The following is a 13,328-nucleotide window of genomic DNA, read 5'->3' on the forward strand; positions in this document are numbered from 1 at the left end:
TGTCAAAGAGCCATATTCTCACACCATTGGCTTTCAATTAACTGCGGCAGGTTACAGAAATGAGAGCAAGGGGGAGAGTCAGCGAAAAGAGAGAGACTGAGAGAGAGAGGAGAGATTCGGTGACCCGTAGAACGATGAAGCATTTCACCATTTGACTAACTCCCTGGAGATTTGGGTGGGAAGCTGTGTGTCTGTGTTCCTGACTTTGAATATGTGTGTGAATGCATACTGTTTGCAATAAACCTCCATGAGAAGACTCCTAATTGGTTTTACACTGTGTGAAAGTTAAGCTTACATACTACAGCAAATGCAATCATAAATAATTACAGGTTTTCTCATGATATCAATATAACAGTGTACTGCCCGTGTAAAATGCAGAAGATTACATAAAATGATTTACTGTGTGATAAAAGTAATAATGGACTCAAAACTGTGGATCCATTCTGTTTATATGGTGGCATGAAATGATTTTTTGGGGGAAAAAACTATCTTGTAATTTTCACAGGAAAACAACTGTAAGAAGAAGCTGGATGAGTTGCAGGATGCGACACGACAATGATGGATTTATGCATGGTTACTCTGCTGCCTACTTGTAACACACAGTGCTCGCAGATGAACTTTTTTTTTCTTCTTCTGTGCCTAAATGCTCATTTGTGAAAGGGCTGCTTCTTGGACAAAGGATTTATTCTTAATTCTTTTCTTTTTTTTGACTGTTTTTATAATGCATCCCTTAAATCCTCCAGCCACATCAGTTTCAAAATGCACACATGCATCTATTGACATGTTTGTATCAGTGCTATTACCCTCTTATTATATCCTCTCACCCTGACTAGTTTAATCTGTGGCACAACTGAAGCATGGTGGACACGCCACCTAACTGGTGCCATATAATGACAAGTGGCCTGGGATTTGTCTAAGTGGATCTATTTCGATCTAACCCTAAAGTGAAGGGCACTTGTTTTCCATCCATCAGCTGTTACATCCCTTCATCCTCTTTTCCATTACCTTAATTCCTCCACTCTTCTCCGGCTTTCGCTTCCCTCCTATTACTTCAATCCCGCTCGCTCTAAACCATTCCCTATACCTTACCCTTTATTTTATTCCTCTCTCATTATTTTTTATCCTTCATGCTTTGCTGTCTTATTCTCTGCCCTCTATATAGCCACCCATCCATCCCACCATCCATTCAGCCTTCCTCACATGTATTGATTCTCTCAGCCACCCATGCCTCTCATCCTCTAGGTCCCTTGTTAAAAAGCAGCACAGGTCACAAACAGCCCAGCTAATAACATGCTGCTGCTTTTGCTTTTTTCACCCCCTTCCTTTCACACAACTACAAAAACTTTCAATTGAAATAATAATAATAATGGATACTTTATTGATCCCCATGGGGAAATTACTTGTTTTTCTCTGCATTTGACCCATTCACTCAGTGAAGCAGTGGGCAGCCCACTAAGCAGGTGCCCGGGGAGCAGTGTGTAGGGACGGTACCTTGCTCAGGGGTACCTCAGGGTAGCCGTTAAGTGGATTCGAACCGCCGACCTTCCGATCATGGGGCGACCACTTTACCTACTGAGCTATCCCTGCCCCCACAATGCACACACAGCTGATTTATGGCTGCTGTCCCTCTGACTGTGTTGTTGGTTGAGTGGCTAATTACATTCTTTTTAGCAGACTGTCAGTAGAAGACGATACAGGGAGAGACAGAGAGCGATGGCGAAAGTGTGAGAGCACTGGCTAAGAGGGACAGGAGACTGGCTTTACCGACGTTATCTATTGACACGTACATGCAATCCACGACTGACACACTCCTTGCTCTCAATTAAGACACTGCCATATAATCTGCAGTGTATTATCACTTCTTTTTGCACATCTTTTTCTTCTTCTTCTTTTGACTGCTCCCTTTTTGGGTTGCCACAGATGACTCTCCTCTTCTATATCAGCCTATCATTGTCCTCTGTCACACCAACCCTCTGTGGCTTTTCCACTTGTCCTTCTGCCTGGCAGCTCCATGTTCAACATTGTTTCCCCATTATAGCCACCATCCCTCCTCTGCACATGTCCAAACCATCTCAGCCTTGCCTCTCACCACCTGAGCTCTCCCTCTGATATACTCACTCCTAATCGTGTCCATACTGGTCACTGCCAATAAAAACCTTAACATTTTCAGCTCAGCCACCTCCAGCTTGGCCTCCTGTTTTTTTTATTAGTGCCTCCATCTCCAAATTATACATCAAAGCAGGTCTCAGTACCATCTTGTAAACCTTCCCTTTCACCCTTGCTGCTATCGTTCTGTCACAAATCACCCTAACACTCGCTCCACCCACTCTACCCTGCATGCACTGTCTGTTGCTTTAGATGACTAACCCAGGCGACTGTATTAGCACGCAAGGCTGCATTATAAAATATCAATACACATTGTGTTCAAGTCAAGACATGAAGACAAGTCAAGTCAGTTCATTTGTATAGGTCAATGGAAAGATGATGAATGAATTTATGATGTCTGCTGCTCTTCTGTATTGTGTCTCCTAACCAAGCAACCAAAGCCTCCTTTGTTAAAATGCCCACCTTCAGCTATGAAATGAAGAATATGTAGCTTCTGCTACACAGAAAAAAATGCATTTTACATAAAGGTCTATAGAGGTTTCCAAGGTCATACACTGCTTATTAGTTCATTAGCTCATCAAGTCTTTGTTTGCCTGAAGGACATATAAAGAGTTTTAGCACTACGCCTCGTTTCAGTGTGTTAATAATGTGGTGTGTTAAATCACTGTTTGCAAGCTGTCGGGCCTTAAACGGAAGGAATGAAAGGCAAGAATGTGGGCTAGTGACGACACTTTAGAGCAAATAGGCCTCTTCCTCCATATGTCAAAATAAAAGTTTAAAACACACACGAGCAAAACAGAAACCATAAAATGTGGTCCCAAAGTGAGACAGCTGATATGTTAATTTGTTTACCACTATACTCATATTTTAATCATCAATCTACCATTGTGATGTCTAATTGGTCCCCAGTTATCATTTGATGGAGCACTTCTTTTTAAAGAATACAGAAGAGTGATAGTGAGATGTAAATGAGACAGCCCCCCCCCAGTCTCACTGCTATCCTCCATCCAAAATATCAACGCCCTACCAATTCACCAATTCACCTGGGACCTATTCATTTAATCGGCTACCTCCAGCACACACACACACAGCCAGCCAAAATCCCCAAAGATCCAATCCCCGGAGCATGCAGTAAAAAATTCCTTCACTGATAGAAACTCCCTTCCCCCAGTGACTAAGAGCATGCACACACCACCGCATGTCTCTATCCTCTGGCCCAGCAACCCTCTGGGGACAATGCAGCACAGGGAAGATGTAGTGCTACTGCGTGAGTGTGACATATTCACAGACAGATTGCTACTAATGAAAGATATTACTCACATGCACATTAGCAAAGGTAAAGGAAAGGTCAATGTAGAAACTGAGAAACTGTTAATAAAACGGGGAGAACAGGAGAGTTGTGAAAGAACAATAGGAGAGGAAGGAAGGGGATAGAGGAAGAAGAGAGCAATTAAGGGAGAGAAAAAAGAGAGGCGACAGAAAGAGGAGCCTGAAGGAAGATAGGGGATCAGGTGAGTGGAGATATAGCGGACACAGGGATTTTGCCATGTGCAGACAGTGAGCAAGGGGGAAATTGTGTGCGTGTATACCTGTGTGTGTGTGTCTGTGTGTCTGATAAGAGTGTCTGTATGCAGTTCACATCTGAGAGTAAAGACCAAGATAGGCAAAGGATTTACCACCACTGCATGGCTGCATCCACTGAAGGTAAACACACACAGAGTCAAAAATCAGAGGTGACACCAGGTGAGCACATTGGTATTTCTCTGCCAATTAAACCGAATTCCTTCACAGACACAAAATACACAAATAAAACAGACCCACTGACACTGACATCTACAAACACATCCCGGCAAACCATTAAACAAACTGGATTCTTTCACTTACAAGGTTCACGCTCATAAATTGGCCAAAGACAGCTGGCTTTATGTTTGTAATGTCAACCAGATGTGCGTGGGTTTGTGTAATATGGCCTTGATACTCGGCAGTTCATGGGGTCAAAGAAGGGAGCGCGTGCATGTGTTTGGGTGTCTTCCAGTACAATTTACGACCGGTTGCTAGTGCTTTGAAAGATAGACAGCATTATGTCTGCACCACTGATGCCCGACACTTATATATCAAACACAGGCACACACATTTCATTATCTGCAGATTTAGAGGGGAGAAGACGCGTGTGAGGGAGTGAGAAGGAAAACCATCAGTATCATTTAAAATGTGATTTAAGGCAGCTCATTAGATACGACATGTCAGCAATGCTTCAGACACTGTGACACACTCATGGTGCGGTGTCACCCATGAATAATTTACTCGTTCATTTTGAGCTTGCCATGTTTTTTCATCAATAATTTACCCATATTACCCGTGTCTTATTTATGTTGTGCTGCTCTGCATTTCTCCAGATTTGATTACACAGTTCATCGAAGACTGATGACTGGATCGTTGATAGACACACAACCCAACCAAGAGATAAGTGAGTACTCTTTTGTGCATTATACTGTATAATAGTATTCCATTTTCTCATCACCTTTATCTTACAATGAGATTATTTGTCAGCCCATTATTTTAATTCCTCCTGCTTCATTGAACCAATTGAGAATAAAGAGGCGACGTCCTGAATGAGGGGATTTCTGGACCTTTAAACTCAGAACAAACTAAACTAAATGATGAGACTTGCATAAATGAACTAATGAGTTTGCCATTTCTGTGCAACAATAAATCTACTACTCTACAAAATGCCACTGAATCCCAAGAAAGTGATGGTTGTGCGATTAAATGAGATCGGTAGTGCTGTGAGTAGGGCTGCCACAAACAATTATTTTGATAGTCGACTAGTCACCGATTATTTTTGCGATTAGTCGACTAATGAGATCATGCATCCATTGGAAGTAAAACGTACAGCTTATTGCACCAGCATGCATCTGCTCTTATATAAATATCATTAGCTTACAGCTTGAAGTGTTTACGGTATGTGCTAACTAAAAATAAAGACAAGATGATAGTTTATTAAAGTTTAATGAAATCTGCAGATTGTTTCGTTGGAGTTTAATAAACTCAGTCTCGTTTGCTCCTTGCTATCTAAAATATAACAGGACACCGGAGTATATTCTCGAGCATCTCACACTTCTGATAATCAGCTGTCTGCTTGACGTTTATTCAGCTGTGTAAAAACTATAACTTTATTTCTCAGCCAAACCGATTTACTCAGGAATAAATAAAATACAAAAAAAAGCCAAACAATAACATTTCTACGTTATCTAAGTGACTCATATATCGTGTTTAACCTGAGTAGCGAAAGACGGCGGTGGCTTTGAAAACGATTTGCAGGGAGTCCGGTGTTCTCACGGGCTCTAGTGAGCCTTGAACCCCGGCTAACTATCAAGCTAGTGGGTAACAGATGTCTCCGAAAACGTCGGAGCGCTTTTGAAAATATGTGGTGTCTTGATAAACTGAGCAGATATTTGAGGTTTACACAGCTACATTATCGCATGAAAATATGTTAAACTTTATTTTGTGACCCAAAAAGAATAATAAGAGTAATATTAAAACTAACTAGCCATTGTTGGCAACTGGCTACAAGACCTGGGGCTTCCATACAGCACCTGCATGTGGATCAATAGCTTCCTCTCGGGCCGTAGACAGAGAGTCAGAGTTGGCCATCACACATCCTCAGCCCTGAGTCTCAGCACTGGCTCACCCCAGGGCTGTGTGCTCAGTCCACTGCTCTACTCTCTCTACACACACGACTGCACTCCTCGCCACCACAGCAACATCTTTGTGAAATTTGCAGATGACACCACAGTGGTGGGGCTCATTTCCAAGGGAGACGAGTCTACGTACAGAGACGAGGTGGAGCAGCTGACGTCATGGTGTAAGGCCAATAACCTCCTCCTCAACACTTCAAAAACCAAAGAACTCATAATAGACTTCAGAAGGAAAAAGGCAGAGATCCAACCACTATTCATAAATGGGGACTGTGTAGAAAGGGTGGCAAGCTTCCGCTTCCTGTGAGTCAATATAGAGGAGAACCTTTCCTGGAGTGTGAACACCTCCGAGCTGCTGAAAAAGGCCCAACAGAGACTGTACTTCCTGAGAATTCTCAGGAGGAATAACATCACACAGAGACTGCTGGTGTCCTTCTACAGAGCCACCATTGAGAGTGTTCTAACTTACTGCATATGCATCTGGTACACTAGCTGCACAGGGGCTCAGAGGAAAGCACTCCAAGGGATCATTAACACCGCCCAAAAGATCACTGGCTGCCCTCTCCCCACACTGGAAGTTCTACACAACGCCCACTGTTTTAAAAAGGCCCAAAACATCATAAAAGACACCTCACATCCTGGCAACTCCCTGTTCGAACTGTTGCCCTCAGGCAGACGGTACAGGGCAATCAGAGCAAGGACTAATAGACTCAAACACAGCTGTTATCCAACTGCAATAACACATCTGAATACTACAAAAAAATGTCCATCACGCCACTCTTGTGTTAATCTATGCACGGTCTGAAGCATGTGTGTGGGAATGTATGTGAATGTTTTACTGTTATATCTTATTAGTATTTTAAGTATTCTATCTATTTTATTTATTGAATTTTATTGTTTTATTTATATTTTGATATTGCTAGGGATGATGCAATGATCGGGGACCATTCTTAATTTCGTTGTTCTCATGACAATGACAATAAAGTTTCTGATTCTGATTCTGAACTGCGCTGGGCCACACTATGAATTCTGGGACACAGCTGCTTCTTCTTCTTCGGGGTTTAACGGCATCTGGCATCCTTGTACATGCAGTGCTGCCATCTTCTGTTTCAGTCCGTTATTACACTCTTAAATACTACTACTTATTCATGCGTCTTTTGGGATCTTACAAAGCTTCAAACGACGCGTCGACTATTAAATCAGTCGTCGACGATTTTGATAGTCGACGTAATCGTGACTAGTCGACTAATCGTGGCAGCCCTAGCTGTGAGTATGCAGATTCCCTGGCTTTCCGTGCTTTAGTCAAATTTAAATACAAAAGAACAAACGCAGCAGATGTTCAGATATATTTACAGCTCTGGAGAGAAATTCAATACTGCACCTGATCACGTTTAATTACAATGCCTGCTTGTTGGAATGATTCGTGGAGTGTATGGATCAGATGAGAGAGGTGATCTTCTTGGCTTTCACTCAGTGCGTAAAGTGAATCTTACCTGGCAAAGAAAGAGGCAGCGGCGGAGGTGGCAGTCGCTGCTGTGGTGGTTGCAGCTGGAGTGTGAGAGGGAGAGTTTGTATGTGATGATGAATTTGTGTGTGAGGGCGAGTGTGTGTTGTAGCGGTTCAGGGCAGCTTCGGTAATTCCCTCTCTGGAGACTTCTGAGATCATCTGGGAGATCTGATGAGAGAGAAAGACTTTTTTACTATAATTGACAAAACCAACAAGAGTTAAATAATAAATAAAAATACTAATTAATTAACAATATCCACAGGGCCTGGAGACTTAGACACTGTTGATGGGAACTTCACATTTCATTACATGATAAATTATGCAGTAGGAATGAGACAATTTCCAATTTTTGGGAGGCACTGCTCCGAGGCTGGTATTAACGTGTTGCTGTCACACACAGAAATTATGACTTTAGTGGAGACTGGACAAAATTTCATAGAGATTTGGAAAGATTGTGTGCAATTAACAACATTAGTGTTAACAGTGAGCGCTAACAATAATTTTCACAGCAGTGGCTGAAATGTGAAAATGTAAAAACCCATCAAAGACACAGTGAAAGAGAACAAGAACAGACGACTGAAGGAAAATCAGAAACAAAGACTGGCAGCAGAGTCAGTATTTGCTGCTCGCTTCTCCCACCCAGTCAGACGTGATAAGACTTTGTCTCATGAATACTTTGATTGTGCTAACTTTGTGCATGTACTTCATGACAAACAAACTGCACGCACACACACACACACACACACACACACACACACACACACACACACACACACACACACATGACTGCTATTTATCTCTACCCTTGTCTTTTCCAGATGGTCAGATATGAGAACACAGTCTGGTTTTCCCCACCCATTTTGTTTCCTGTTGAAGGATAACTTATTGCATGCCCCTATGTGTGTGTGTGTGTGTGTGTGTGTGTGTGTGTGTGTGTGTGTGTGTGTGTGTGTGTACAGAAAACCTCTCTAGTGATCAAAGTGAACCAGCAGCAGAATGTTGTCTGCATCCTAAACAGACATAAACAAAGAAACAAAGACACTCTCTCCTTGGTTTCTTTCTTTCAACCTCATGTATACTTTTGTCAGATCGACCCTTCCTTCTTCTCCTCGCTATTCCCTGTTTTTATTAATAATCTTAACATATCTAGCTGCATTCTCTCTGCAGGGTTGTTGTGCCATCATAAGCTATATCCATATTTGTGATTTATTATTAGATCAACGCTCGTACCATTTGCCTTTTATTAGACAGAAGAAAGACAGCGTGGATAAAAAGGGAAAGCCCTTTGTACTCATAATGCTCTAAATAAATTACATTTGCTTTCTTGACTGAGTTACTGTTTTTATCAAGTGCACAAGACAAACTTGATGTAATGTGTAAGATACAGAATCTGAAATGAAAATACACTTATTGAGGTGGAATGGTTGCTAAAATAGTTACTTTAGCACTCCTCTTGGAGTGGCAGTAAGGCTTTTTACTTCTGATAACTACAAAAAATACATTTACATAGCTAACCTGCCATATCTAATCAGTTAGATATATTAGATATCTAATGTTTTGTTTCAGGGTTCACATGGTATCTGTGGAAACTTTTCAAGCTACCTTACAGCAGTACAGTTCTGCACTGAGTGTTGTCATGTCCATCACAAAAAATTGATGTACCGTAATTGTCGGGCTATAAGCCGCTACTTTTTGCACAAGCTTTGAACCCTGCGGCTTTTAGTCAGGTGCGGCTTTTCTATGGATTTTCCATGATTTTTGTGATATCGTAAGACGATTTGTTTTGTTTGTTCCGCTGTTGTACGGCACTACGTTGCCTGGCGGAAGGATCGGGGTTCAAGAGTGGTATGTTAGTCACATGTCCGTCCGCCAGGCAACGTAGTGCCGTACGAAGTAGCGCGAAAAACAAACTTCAAAGTAGCGCTACGCATTCAGCGGGAGGCGTGGATGACGAGCGGCGATAAACTTGCGTAAAGCAAGTTATGCCCAACTCCACCGGTGGATTCTGACAGCGTGGAAAAGTGCGAAAACATCCACGATCACCAACGGATTTTGAAGGGCTGGACTGCTGCATGATGGAGAGGAGGACACCGCCACGGCCCTTCTGAGGGTGTTCGACTCTGACACTGACAACGAGGATTTCTTTGGTTTTGAAAGTGACAACGAAGGAGAGAAGAAGAGTGGATGACGAAGCCATCCTGAGCCTGTTTGTATCCGACATTGGAGAAGAGGACTTTGGTGGTTTTAGAGCGCAGGAAGAAGAGAAAGATGGTGAATGACTGACTTTTCTTCTTGTTAAAGCCGTGTCACTGCACCTGAGCCTAAAAGGTAGTCCGAATCTATTTTTCTGGTGTGCTGTAGGTTACTGTTATGTACTACATGTGCAAATATGTACCCATAACTTGTTTTTCAAAATATTAATAAAAGGGGTGTGTCTCCAAACAGCCATCTCTTTCCTGACAATTCCCTTTGTGCATATTCTCTTACATATGATAAGTCAACATTGAAACACCTGCGGCTTTTAGTCAGGTGCGGCTAATGTATGTACAAAACAGGGTTTTCCCCTGATTTTAGCTTGTGCGGCTAATATTCAGGTGCGCTTTGTAGTCCGGGAAATACGGTAGTTGCTTGAGACAAAAAATAAGTCTCTCTTTATTTCTCTCTTTCTCTCTCTCTCTCTCTCTCTCTCTCTCTCTCACTCTCTCTCTCTCTCTCTCACACACACACACACACACACACACACACACACACACACGTTAAGAAGAACTGATATAGCACAATTAACTGATTTGAATGTGAGTTTGTTACAGCTGCATGTACTCTATGCCGTATGTGTTTATGGGTTTGTGCATGCATGCGTGTGTTAAAGCAAATCATTCATGACACAGATATGGATTATTGATTATAGTTCTTTATGTGCTGCCTACATCAAGACAGCAAAGCACCTAAATCATGACCACACACTCCAATAAAGGAATTATAGCTTTTGTGTGTGTTAATGGAAGTCCCTTTGAATATGTCTATATGTGCTCTTGCCATGCGTGTCTCTGCATATGTGTGTACCTGTGCGCTTAAATCAGCTCCAACGTGTTTATATTTATTGCTGAGGGCTGCTGGGGTCCAAGCTCACCACCTGCTGCCTTGATAAATTACCTATTGTAAATGAGATGCCTCTATAGTTTATATACCACACACCTTTGTACATTTACAGCTGCTTCAAAAGCTCTGACCTGGCTTGGTGCTCCTGCATTATTAAACGAGCTGCGAACATATGAAATGAAGGTCCAGCGAGCTACAGGACTACCTGCGCTTTTGTACTGGCTACTCATAAATTCTGATGAATAAAATAAGGAAAACTACTAACACAATGTAAAAAAAACCCCACTGTCCCACACAATGTTATTATGCAAACTAGGTGGTTTAATAATGTATAGCTTTGAGTGCTGGTGCTGCAGTTCAGACCACCAAGGCTGGACAGACATAGAGACACCAGTTTATAGCCTACAGTCACTGCATATGATTTAAGAGTCCACAGCTATGATACTGGCTCAGGGAGAGTCTACTGAGAGTGTGCAATATGTTTAGTGGTGCTATGATCTAAAAGCCTAAATCATGGAAACATGTTGACAATGGCAGTGCTAATGTGTAGCAGGTTAATGTTAATGTTAGTGTGGGTAAACACAAGTATAGCTGAGACTGATAAAAATGTCCCTTTTGAACTTACCCAATCTCACCTCTCACCAAATGTGGTGTGTCTTTGGTCGGGTTAGGCATTGCTCTTCTTTTACTAAATTAGTGCTCAGGTGACCTGTAAGTTTTGGCCAGACATGCTGGCATTAACAGGAAGAAAGTTCTTTACGGTGACCATTTAACTTTTAAAGCAGACCCTTTCTTTAAAATATTGTCATGTTGCAATACCACTTACACTTTACTGCCATTCACACTAATCACAGCAGAGCCCCTGACTATCACCAAATGTGGTATAGCTGAGCTGTTTGCACTGATGTTCTTTGTAATCTACCCTTTTCATTAACATGTAATTTCCAAAAAGCAGCAAATTCCAGAGCTAAAGTAACATCTGAACCTCTCCTCTTAATTGGCTCACACTCTTGGGTTTGCTTGGGTCAGCTCACTGTCTGGTCTCAGCAACTGTTAACAACAGCATTATACTTCTGTCCTCAGCCTCCACACCTTTTTTGTAGCTGACTGTGTGTTCCCTTGTGTTACATCTGAGACTTTGCCAAGTGCTGTTATTGGTTTGTAATGGGATTTTTTTTTTGTGTGTGTGTGTGTGTGTGTGTGTGTGTGTGTGTGTGTGTGTGTGTGTGTGTGTGTGACTGCATCTGTGCAAATAGACTAATTCAGTTTTATTGTACCACTGAAGCAGAAGCAGTGAACTACCTTTTCTTTTACACAATTTTCTCATCTGTTTCTCAGAAGACGGATCTGTTTCTTTAGTTATTTTGCACTTGATGCAATCGCAAGTAAATTTCTTTCAGTTATTGTAACCTTTCTTTTTACATGCGCATGGCTGAATAAATATTACACTTGAAATTCGTGTTGACACTCTGAACTGGCAGCTGGGGCAGGACCCTCCTTTATATCTTTCCGTTGTGCTTCCTCATGTCTAGACAGAGCTGTAACAGAGTCTGAGCTTTGACTGACAGGTGCACAGATGTAGGCAGCTGTAGCTGATATCTGTCTGCTAAGCTTCACCTCTTGAACTCGTCCTCTTGCGTTGTTAGTGTCATTTATTTGAATTACCTCCTAATTATTAATCAAACATTTACTATTAATTAACTACTAATTAAACTACCGTCAGGGCTAAAATCATCATGAGATTTCAACAGTTTTGCTGTGTTTCTCTGTAGCAGTGGTGTGGTAATGGGTGCCTTATCTCTGTCATTAAGCCAGTCACTATTTGAGAGCTGTCATATTAATCCTACATGAGTGCTGCGCATACAGAAAATTGATGGTCACCTGGCTAAAGCATTTACATAGCATTTTGGATAAAGTACTCATTAAAGTAAATTATGTCCCATTCAGATTTCCCCACAGGACACAAAGGCTGAGCTGCTGTCTCTATACTTTACAATAAATTAGGTTATCCTACATTGAATGAAACTTTAATGATTCCTGTGGGGATATTAGGTCACCGCAGCAGATAAAAGGATATAGATAACAGCAGGACAAATTGAGATGACTGAGGATAATGCAACAGCCAGAGGTGAAAATAATGCAGCTAATCAATGAAAAACACAGCATCTGACTGTGTTTTTACAAAATAGCCTGATCCTATGACTGTATCAGTCAATGCGGGACTTTGACAAATGTGATATTAGATTTTCCAGGTTATTAAATTTAAAAAAAATACAATAGCACACTATACTTCTGTAACTTTTACACTTTTCCTCTATATTATTTCAGTAATCCACATCTCTCACTCCCCTCTCGGAAAACAATAACAGCTGACCAATTCATCTTCATTACATCACAAACACCATTTCCCCAGCATTTACCTTACTCATCAGTCTCTCTTATTTTATTCTTTCTCATATTACAGGCGCCCAAAATACAATCTGCACCTTCAGTTTTGTATAAAGGGAATAGAAATTGTGTGTTGTGTGTCCACACGCGTGTGTGGTCCTGTCTGATCTTATCGGTGCAATAAACACAATCTGTAAAACCATCTAAGCACTTACTTGAGTGGTTTGGCGGAAGAGAGAAAGAGGCCGCTTGTTCAAAATTAAAGTGGGGGAGGAAATGCGAAAAAATAAAGAAGTGAGCACACGGAGAAGGATGTTTATTTATTTCTCACAGAGGTGGTAGAGTTACAGAAGCAGGAGTTTATGTGTCAAACTATGAAGGAAAAGAAAGTAAGCTTGGAGGAAACAGAAACCCAGTCATGAAACGTAGGCAATACATAAAGGGAAATGACAGAAATGGATGTTGAGAGGGAGTAAATTATCGATATATTTGTAAACCTGAATCCTTAACACCCATAATGAGGCAAGGGG

General features: G+C 41.5%; 1 protein-coding gene and 1 long non-coding RNA gene across 3 annotated transcripts in view; one reads left to right on the forward strand and one right to left on the reverse strand.

The window, feature by feature from the left end:
* The window catches only part of kif26ba (kinesin family member 26Ba), a 109,204-nt gene that overhangs the window by 55,208 nt on the left and 40,668 nt on the right, over nt 1-13,328 (reverse strand). For both annotated transcript variants that reach the window (XM_080884821.1, XM_080884820.1), the window contains exon 4: nt 7,298-7,479. In XM_080884821.1, coding sequence (XP_080740947.1) covers nt 7,298-7,479 — 182 coding nt within the window. The remainder of the gene's footprint in view (nt 1-7,297; nt 7,480-13,328) is intronic.
* Nucleotides 3,616-13,328, forward strand: part of LOC308398278 — a 48,263-nt gene continuing 38,550 nt past the window's right edge. Inside the window, exons 1-2 of the long non-coding RNA XR_013971909.1 lie at nt 3,616-3,810; nt 4,503-4,573. This is a non-coding gene — a long non-coding RNA (uncharacterized lncRNA). The remainder of the gene's footprint in view (nt 3,811-4,502; nt 4,574-13,328) is intronic.

The sequence above is a fragment of the Rhamphochromis sp. 'chilingali' genome (genome assembly GCF_963969265.1).
Source record: "Rhamphochromis sp. 'chilingali' genome assembly, chromosome: 6".
Classification (NCBI taxonomy): domain Eukaryota; kingdom Metazoa; phylum Chordata; class Actinopteri; order Cichliformes; family Cichlidae; genus Rhamphochromis; species Rhamphochromis sp. 'chilingali'.